The sequence below is a fragment of the Sinocyclocheilus anshuiensis genome, unplaced genomic scaffold (genome assembly GCF_001515605.1).
Source record: "Sinocyclocheilus anshuiensis isolate Anshui unplaced genomic scaffold, SAMN03320099.WGS_v1.1 scaffold1003, whole genome shotgun sequence".
Classification (NCBI taxonomy): Eukaryota; Metazoa; Chordata; class Actinopteri; order Cypriniformes; family Cyprinidae; genus Sinocyclocheilus; species Sinocyclocheilus anshuiensis.
This window is the reverse complement of record NW_015542495.1, coordinates 1,731,282-1,742,237: the sequence shown is the minus strand read 5'-3', so window position 1 is coordinate 1,742,237 and position 10,956 is coordinate 1,731,282. Positions and strand designations below refer to the sequence as shown.

At 33.0% G+C, this 10,956-nt stretch overlaps 1 protein-coding gene across 4 annotated transcripts in view; it reads left to right on the top strand.

Annotated features, from left to right (window-relative positions):
• Positions 1-10,956, top strand: part of LOC107694182 (liprin-alpha-2-like) — a 188,530-nt gene that overhangs the window by 10,331 nt on the left and 167,243 nt on the right. For 2 of the 4 annotated variants that reach the window (XM_016493813.1, XM_016493810.1), the window contains exon 2: positions 1,406-1,663. In XM_016493813.1, coding sequence (XP_016349299.1) covers positions 1,415-1,663 — 249 coding nt within the window. In that variant the 5' untranslated portion in view covers positions 1,406-1,414. Of the gene's footprint in view, positions 1-1,405; positions 1,664-10,956 lie in introns of those variants that run through there. The other 2 variants (XM_016493812.1, XM_016493811.1) reach the window with 1 other exon arrangement.

Below are 10,956 nucleotides of genomic sequence, written 5' to 3'. Positions count from 1 at the left end.
GTTCAGTGCTTTTACAGATAGACGCAAAGGGATTGACAGACAAAAGCAGTATGTTTATGTACATAAAGTGTTGAGAATATCATACTGTTCAAAAGTTTATGGTTGGTAAGATTTTTTTACTGAATATGAAAGATGTTTCTTGTTCTTCCTAAGGCTGCATTTATTTGTTCAAAAATACAGTTAAACGGTAGTATTGTGAAATTTTCACAATTTAAAATAATTAAAAAAATTCTGTTATAATATATTTTAAAATGTAATGTGATGGCAAAGCTGAATTTTCAGCATTCATTACTCCAGTCTTCAGTGTCAAATGATCCATCAGAAATATTACTATCAATATTATCAATGCTTGATATTTTTGTGGAAACTGTGACACACTTTTTTTTAATGATTGAAATTGAAATAGATATTTTTAACCTTTATAGAATTGTTAAACTTCATAAATGTCTTTACTGTCACTTTTGGTCATTTTATTGCATCCTTGCTGAATATATAATATTGATTTCTTAAAAAAATTCTCACTTACCCCAAACTTTTGAATGGTAGTGTATATATATTTTGAATTAACATAAACCTCAATTAATTATTATTATTTACCTAATTTTACCTAATGTGTGTTTAATGACAGTATTTTCATGAGTTTTTGCATCCTTTTTTTTTTTTATTTAAAGCTTAAAAATTAATGTGGTGGTACCATAGTACAGTAAATTAAATAATCTAAATAGTGCAAATTATTATTATTGTTGTTGTTTTAATTTATATTTCTATTAATTATTATTTAAATTCATCATTATTAAAACTGGTCTGAAAACGACCAATAATAATAATATATAATAATAATAATAATAATATTTATTATTATAATATTATTATTATTATTATATTATGTTATTAATAAGTTTATTATTATCGTTGTTATTAGTATTATTATTATATTGTTATATATACACTTTATTATAATTATTATATAATATAATTAATTATGTACTGCTATACTATTACTGCCACTACTATTAATATGTAATGATGTTTTTTGAAAATGTTATTATTATATTATATTATATTATATTTACGTAGCATTAAAATAATAGTCAAAATCTTGTTGTAATAGCCAATCACTGTGTGGTACTGTACAAGTAACAAAAGCTGCACAAATTATGTCTGTAGTCATTTACCTTTGAAGTAATGTAAAATAAATATATAAATAAATAAATAAACTTGAGGATTTTGTGGCTTGTTTATAGTGTAAGAGTATTATTAACACTGGTCTCAAAATGGACAATCTTTTCAGAACCTAGTCAAGACAAGTCAAATGTATTTATATAGCACTTTTCACAATACACAATGATCTAAAGCAGCTTTACAGATATTTCCATGGGTTTCCTAAGCATTCATCCTCTTTCAGCAGGTAAAGATGATGTGCGAAGTGATGCCCACGATCAGCGAGGACACGGCGATGAGCCAGCGTGGCTCCCAGAGCAGCGCCTCTGACCCTGACTCGCATTTTGAGCAGTTGATGGTCAACATGCTTGACGAGAGAGACCGTCTGTTGGACACCCTGAGAGAGACACAAGAAAGCCTGGCCCTCGCCCAGCAACACCTGCAGGACGTCATCTATGACCGGGACTCGCTGCAGCGTCAGCTCAGCTCCGCACTGCCACAGGTACGACAACTACACCCAAACTCATATAACCATACTTCTGACTTATGGCAAAAAGTCTGGTCCACATAATCAGCTTGTTCCAGCTAAGAACCTCCCTTTTTAACAAGTTTACCTCTTAAATGTCTTAAACTTAGACATCATATTCTGATAAGGATATCGGAGTACCAGCGGTGTCATGGAAAGAAGTGATAAATGTTAATTTCACACTCATAAGATACATTTAGTTCGTTCCTTTGCTGAGCGTTTCAGTAAATTTTTCCACATCTGAGAGACTGAAAATATGGGCATGTCACAGCTGGTCATGTGTGATTGCAGCAGCTATAACTGGTGATACTAAAATCTGCGTCCAAGTGTCTCCTTCCGAACAAAGAGGACTAAAAATCAGCTGCACTACTATTGCCCAGAGACATGGGAAAAAGCGATGGCTTACGTAATCACGACTAAACCCAGATTAGCTCGACACTCAAAGGAAAAGTGTGTCAGTAATTCTAGTCACAAGTCCTTACCGTTCTCCTTCCAGAAGTCTCTGTGGTCCTGGCGGAGAATAAAAGAAGGTCTTGTTGTGTAGTGGTTCTCACTTTTCCTCAGTGATACTCTTGTTCCTGGTGGAGACACGCTTTAAGCGCTGCTTAATGTACTGAGGTTTAAAAAGGTTTGTTGTTGATTTGAGTGTCATGAACAATACCCTTTTACAAGTTTAGGGTCAATGCGTTAATTAGATTAATTAATTGCGGTGAAAAATAACATGTTAAAATTACGCATTTAACGTAGTGTTGGGCGGTATGACCAAAAATTGATATCACGGTATTTTTCAAAATTATATCGGTTTCACGGTACATGACGGTATTTTTTTTTTCATGCATGACCGGGTGTTAACCATATTTTCTACTGATTGAGAGAGGAAATACTGCAATATATTGACTTAGAATGCCCTATTTTACTGTCATGATGAGTGAATATTGTCAAAAAATACCACACTAAACTAGTGACTAAACACGACCCCTTTTAATACATGTTAACCAGGAGTCACTCTCATTTATAATCGCGGCATCGTCTGATAAAATCAACATGCATCTACACTAAAGAGCGGCTATGCAGTTGTTTTGGCTTTATTACTTTTTTGTCTCGTGCAGCGCACTGCCTGCGTTGGAGTAACTAAAAAAAAACAACAAACAAAAAAGTGCATGTTTCACGCTTAGTAACACATACAGCTGTTCCCTCACCACAGTGCAACAGTGAAAAGGGACCCCTTTCAAACAGTGTGGCGTTCCGAACGTTGTTTAAGCGGCATACACCGGTATTGCGGTATTTTAAAAATTCGTATCATAACAAAAATAAACACCGGTATTCGGTATGAACCGGTATACCGCCCAGCACTAATTTAACGCACTTGCCCCACCCCAGACCTACGTGGGTCATCTGGCATTTCATACAGCTGATTGATGACAAATATAATGCAGGGCAACAACTCACTGTGTGATGGAGCCTAGAGAACGTAGTTAGAATCAAGGTTATTTTCGTAAACGAAGACGAAAACTAAGACGAAAACGATTGATCAAAAATCATGTTTGTAAACTGAAATAAAATAAAAATATCAAAATAAATGAAAAACTAAAACGAAACTAAGCTAACAGCAGTTATTGAAAAACTAACAAATAAAATAAAATTATATATGCTACAGAATGCGAGCAACGAGAGCTCCCTAAGCTGCCATTCACTTCATCTGCAGCGCGAATGGCTATAATGCGCAACGCTGCAAATTGAATGTTGAGGCTCTGCAATTATTATTGAATTTCATTATTCCCAGTTATGATATGCGTGTTTGTTCGCGGGAAAGTGAGCAAGACACGACAGTTACAGTATCATGATTATGGTTAAATAAGATAAAAGACATCTAATATAAACAAATTACATTTATTTTCAAATTAAATATCACAACACACATTTATCATTCAGTTTATTGCTTTTAAATATGATAATATAAGCGCAACTTGTGTAGATTTATGCAGTAAAAAGGCATGGCTGCTTCATTTTGCTGTATATTTGTATACTTTTTCCATCTCAATCTCAGCATGCTTTAATTTTGTGTCGTTAGACGTTTGCGTCACTAAGGTTAAATTAAGTCTTTCTTTGGTCTGCGCTTTGGAAGTGATATGTTAAATCTGCTACACTTTATTTACTAAAACTAAAGCTGAAACTAAACTATTTAAAAAACTAAATAGAAATATGTTCACAAAATAAAAACTAAACTAAACCTAACAAAATTATTAATGAAACTAATAAAAACGAAACTAAATTTTATTGAAAATTTGAAAACTATATTAAAATAAAACAAATTTTTAAATGCAAAACTATAATAACCTTAGTTAGAATGTCCCTAAAATTCAAGATATGGGGCAAAAATGCCCCAGTTTGAATTTTTGTCTCATATTTACATCATATAATTAAGCAATATCACTCGAGTGTAAATGTGATTCTGATCTTATACGACAGTTCAATAAATAAGAAGTTAATATTGTGTTATTTTAGACACAATGTTGTCTGTTTTGCTCAATTTTGCCAACGTAAATATAAAGACAAAGCAGAACTGTTTTTCTCCGAGCAACACACAGCGGCATTTCATTTCTTGATCCCCGTTTTGAACGAATTGGGTGAACCAAAAATGAAAATTGAAATCTTTTACTCATGATCCAAAAGAGTATGTGTAATAAATTTTATGTTGAATCAAACAAAATATTTCTTGCTGAAGCTACTTTTTGTAATGTCTGTTTGATGCTTCTTTACACGACAATGACTTTAAATGATCTTTTAGGAGTAATTTCTTATCCAAATGTGTTGTGCGATTTATTTGTGATTAATTAGGTTAATTAATCGGCACATGGTGTAATTAATTAGATTAAAAATTTTAATCACCAGCCCTAATATATATATCACTATATATCACCTATTTTTTTAAAATTGTATTTATTCCTGTGATGGCAAAGCTGAATTTTGCAGTGTCACATGATCCTTCAGAAATCATTCTAGTATTAGCTCAGGAAGGTTTTTTTTTTATTTTTTGTATCAATGTTGAAAACATTGATTTTTGTGGAAACCATAATACATTTGCCTTTAGGATTCTTTGAATAGTAAGAACAGCATTTATTTGAAATATAAATCTTGTATGACATTATAAATGTCATTACTGTTAAGTTTGCATCCTTGCTAGATAAAAGTATTAATTTCTTTCAAAAATTCTTACTGACACAACTGTTAAGCCCTAAATGCACCATAAAACCTCATTGAAGTGGTCCATAAAAATTTTCTGAAGTCTTATGGTAATTTTATGTGAGGAACTCGATTTGTTGCATTCGTTTACTATACGATATCATTTTGTGGAAAATAGCAGTGTGCACATTCTTCAAAACATCTCCTTTTGTGTTCTACAAAAGAAAGTTATGCTGGTTTGGAACCATGTGACGGTAAGTAACTGATGATGGAAGAACATAAAAGATCCATTTACCATTCATAAAATACTAAACATGTGAATTACAGACATTAGTTTGTGACTGATTTCTTGCTGTTTTACTGTCCAGCGCTGCATAATAATTTTAACGAGAAGAATGGCGGTCTAGACCAACCGGGTCAATAACAATGTATTGATTTTCATTGTGTCATGACAGTACTCATGCACACTGTTTACTGATCACATTTTAAATGAGATGTTACTTCTCTCAATCTAGACCTTGCACGCATGCAAACGACTCCATTAATTAGCGTGGCAGCGCTTTATTATCCCTTGCCACATCCACTACATGCTAATGCTTTACGAGGCTCTTTGGCGGAATAATTCTGAAGATGTGTACCAGCAGGAAAGCCATGTTATTATGAGCTGTTGTAATTGAGAAACCGTGAACAGTGTCTGCTAATGTTTTTTAAACGGCATCGAAATAGATTTTATTCACAGTGATTGTTTGGTGGTGTTTGTAATGGCCACTTTACACAGTTTACACTAATTGCATGATGGATGCAGGCCTTTGCTTATTTGATAAGCTAAATATCAGTTTATTTATAGCTTTTTACAGAGCTTTTTTAAAATCTGGTTTTGGAGGAGTCGTGGCTTTCTTGTACCTCCTTTGAGCTCATTGTGTTCTCACAGAGCTCCTGAAGCATGAATGTAAGCGGGGAACAAGATAATTCAGTTGAAAAATCACTTGAGAGGTGGCAATGCATTGCGATTGGCCAATCACCTTTTCAATTAGATAATGCCACATATCTTATTAGCAAACAGTTTGCAAATTGACCTGAATGCATCAGATTGGACAAATTGGACTGACTAATTACAAAGTAAACTATTTTGGAAATCAGGCTAGTTTGCAAACTGTTTGTTTGGAAATTTACTTGCTTTATTAAAATTAACAAAATGACTTGAAATGGGCGTGTCAGAAAGTAAATAAAAGAAAGTTCTTATTAGTGCAGTCAATTTGCTGTCGATTAATCGCATCCAAAATATAAGTTTTGTTTACATAATATATGGTGTGTACTGTGTATATTTATTATGTATATATATAAAGACACACACATACAGTATATATATTGAAAATATTTACATGTATACTGTATATTTATATAATTTATATTAGACAAATATATTTAATATATAAACATTTTTTATTTTCAAAATATATACTGTATGTGTGTATTTATATATACATAAAAAATAAACAGTACACACACATATATTACATAAACAAACACTTTTATTTTGGATGCGATTAATCACGATTAATTGTTTGCCAGCACTAGTTATTATTATTATTATTATTAGTAGTAGTATTAGTATTATTAATAATAATAAAAAATATTTATTAATATATCATATAATTATTATATTATATTATATTATTTATTTATTTACATAGCAATAAAATAATAGTAAAAATCTAGTCGTAATAGCTATGTGGTACAAGTAACAAAATCTGCACAAATTATGTTTGTAGTCATATATTTTTGAAGCAATGTAAAAAAATGAATCCACAACAATAAATAAATGTAAGGATTTTGCGATTTGTTTGTAGTTTTAGGTTTAGTAGGATGTTTCACCTGCTTTTTTAAAAACGGAAACTTTTTAAACATCAGTTTGGAAATGTGTAACATAAAAAAACAAAACAAACAGAGACTTTGCTTCCTCTACATGATATTGTTTTGTAGATGGTAATGTAAACAGGTTGTCTGAATCTGATCCACAGTGAGCAGACGTGTGGAACATTTCTGAAACAACACTTTGACCTCCTTTAGCGCTCGACAGCGTCTGAGGTTTGGGCTTGCGGTTTAGACTGTGCGTTAAATCTGGGCTCTGATGAGCAGGGAGATGAAATAGGCTGAATTATCGCTGCAGGGGGAACTTGGCTGTAGAAAAAGAGGAGGAGAGACAGGAAAGTGGAGAGGAAGTAGACGGAAGGTGGAGTGATGCGGAGAGGAAGTGGCCTGGTTTTAGCCACATGATGGTAGCTATTTGGCTGCCTGATATAAAACTGATACCTCTTTCTCTTTCTAGCATACATACCTTAACATTCAGAACTGAGATCTGAATGGCAGCCGCATTCCCCCAAGATGCCCTGGGGGTCAGACTGTGATTATATCATGTACAGTAATATCTTATGTCCTTCTTCACAGCAACAACTCTCACAACAAACCAAGAAACAGGACACAACTTTTAATGCAGAGTCACTTTTTACTGTTTTATTTAACCAAAGAGTCTTAATCATTGCAGCTTTAACAGCAACACTAAAGCTCAGGGCATTTATAGTCTGCATTACACTAAAACACAGTCATTACGATTGATTGGCCCTTTTAAGTAACTGCCCAATCTACTAGCTGTGCTTTAGTGGGTAAAAGTTGAAGTGTATTTACACATTTGGCAATCAAAGTTGAATTACAGCTCACCTTTATTTATCTTTTTACCCAGTTTTATTAACTTACACTAAAGTGTCTGTATGTTTAAAAATGCAAAGCCCAGTTTTTCTTATTTTTGTCATAATGATAACTAAATAATAATCATACTACAACAGTACAATACAAGTTATTTGTCTTATTTACAGTGTTATTAGCAATAATTTATATTAATAATTAGGGATGCATGATATTATCGGAACGATATCGGAATCGGCCGATAATGGCTTAAAATGTAAACATCGGCATTGGTCCGATATGTAAATTTATGCCGAATAACTCACATGTGCTTAGGGTGTGCTAGCGATAAGATCAAGTCAACATTGCAGTCACTCTTGAAGCTAATTTTTTCCTGAATGGTGATTAGATTCACTGTTTTTGATCGCTGCATTTAAACTGAGAATGCATGAACAGAATGATGCGTCAGGTGCGCAATAGATTCAACAGTCACTAGCGCATGCGGCAGCGGCAGCAGCAGCGTCCTTCGGGTCCTAATGCCCGTCGGGTAAGGAGTTTTAATTCCCTAGGGGGCGCTGTTGGCCTACTTGTAATAAAGTGAAAGTAAAATACACAAATAACATTAAGATTGTATTTCTGATTAAATAAAGCACTAACTGATGTTATAAAATCACGAGTATGTTTTGATTTAAACGTCATAAGATATAGCTTACATGAATAAAAATCACAAACATGACACTTGTAAATTAAATAATTTTAAATATAGATTTATTTCTTAATGTGTAATCTTTTTTTTTTCAAACAGATTATGAGCTCTGAAAGATTTTCAGAATGTTTACAACTCTTTTGCTTTAGACCATCTGCAAATTTTAAATCTTTAAATAAAACGTTAAGGTTACCACTGCATCTGTCTGAGAAAAAAAAGTGATTGACTTATAGTTTATTTTTGACTTAAAATGTATAATTATTTTCAAAGCTTTCAATGTGCTCTCATTATAAAATAACTTCATTATTGTTTATTTAATTCGAACTAATACGTTTTTGTTAAAAACTAACCAAAATTAAAAATAATTTGTTTAGAATCTCTGCACAGGAGAGACTTGGTGTTGTTTCCAAACAAAAGGAAATATATCGGTATCGGCATTGGCTATCAGCAAAAATTAGTTGAAAAATATTGGCATATTGGATATCGGTAAAAATCCAATATCGTGCATCAATAATACTTGAACAACAAAAAAAAAAAACAGATTAAGTTAAGAAATGTGAAAATCAATAAAAGATATTGAATATCTGTCTCTAATTAACACATAATTGCCCAAATTTGTGTTGTTATTATTTTTATAAGTTATTATTATTATACCACTTACATTGAGTTAAGAAGAAGTAAGATAGATGCTATTCCTAAACACCAGGTGACCCATTACATAGTAGTCTTAAAGTCACAGTCCATTTAATTCTAAGGGACAGACAGGACAGAGTCAGACAAAAAATAAATAAATTAAAAGGATAGTTCACCCAAAAATGACAATTCTGTCATTAATTACTCACTCTCATGTCATTCCAAACCCATAAGACCTTCGTTCATCTTCGGAACACAAATTAAGATATTTTTGATGAAATCAAAGTGAACGACACGAGGGTGAGTAATTAATGACAAAATTTTCATTTTTGGTCTAACTATCCCTTTAAGATCCCTGTAAGGGTATTTTTGCTGCTGGGGTTGAACAGACTAGTTTCTTCTGTTTTAATGTCCTATGTTGCTCTTTTAGACTCCTGTCCTCTGTCTGTGCTGTTCAGTTCTGCTTACTCATCAGGCCAAAGTGGTGTGCACACATCAATGCCACCTTTGAGTCTGGGTCAGCAAGTTTAAAAGAAAGAGAGAGAAAGAAAGGACCAAACTCAGAACACCTATTGGTACCCTTCATTGTCCAGTAAAACCAAACAAACAACAACAACAAAAATAAATAAAATCAATTGTTCGTTCATTAGACTTCACTAGATTACCCTCCAGCTACTCATAATGCTGCACCATCCCTCTGTAACTGTCAGTGGGAGCAGGTTTTCCTTGAAGATTTTCGCTCTTTGCAAGTACACCATGTTGGCCTGAATGCATAATGTTGATGGCATGTTTTGATATTTGCCTTGTGCTGAAATGTCAGTTCATGTGCTGAATGCATTTTTTTGAAATAGGTGAATGAATATGATAAATGCAGTTTTTTAAATACAGTTGACGTCACGATGAAATGGATGAAGCAGCAGATCTTTTCTGTAAAAAAAATTTAGGGCGGGTTCTTCACTCTTAAAAATAGGGTTCTAAAAGTAGTTTTTTTCACATTGATTCCATTGAAGAGCCATATTGGGTTCCTCAAAGAATCTTTCATGGAACGGTTCTTAAATGAACCATATTTTTTCTTAATGTGAATTATAATATAAACAATATAAATATTATATTATTAGGTTAATATAATTTGTGAACGGTTTAGTGAAATTTTTTTGCATTTTTATTTATTTATATTTGTCTGTATTCTCTGGGTTGTATATCAATGTAGTATGTTCAGTAGTGTTTATTACAAGCCATGGATGAAATTGGCGATTTGTCCGACTTCCAAAAAGGGTAAATCATGAGTGCCCATTTAAATGGAGCATCTGTAACCTTATCAGCCCAATTTTTTGATGTTTTAATAACAACAGTCTTTATGATTATGTACAGAGCATGGCAAGACTTCATCAGCAAAGGAAAATAGTCAGCAAAAACCAAAAGTGAATAATAGGGACTGTCAAAAAAGCAAACACTAAAAAGGAGTCAAAACAACACAGAAGTGAAATGGCAACAAACCTCATATTCACCTTGATGACTCTTTTGCTAAAACGTTAATCACAGACAATAGCGCTAAACTGCAAATTAGATGGTTATGATCATGATTATAATTCACCAAAATGAACTTCAACATCTGCCCTGGTCAGCTTAATCACATAACTTGAATATTATCAAACTATCGTAGGCAGTATTGGAGAGAAAAGTGAGAAGCAGATTCCCTACTCCATCATATCTGAAGCAATTGGCAGATGTTACACACCATTCCACTGGAGAAAGTTGTATCTAAGTCTATTCTAAGAAGGTTGGAAGCTGTATTAAAGGCAGATGGTGGAAAAACAACTTAAGGAAACGGTGCCTAGTTCCCAGGTGTTCACATTAATTTGTCCGAGCCCTGTATTTTTTTAATAAGCTTAAGAAGAGCTTAAGTGTTGTGGCTTCATTGTGTTGCATCTTGTTTCTGTTGTGTTGTGGCTTGTTTTCGTTGTGTTGCATCTTGTTTCCGTTGTGTTGTGCTAAATTCGTTGTGTTGCGGCTTGTTTTCGTTGTGTTGTGCTAATTTTGTTGTGTTGCATCTTGTTTTTGTTGT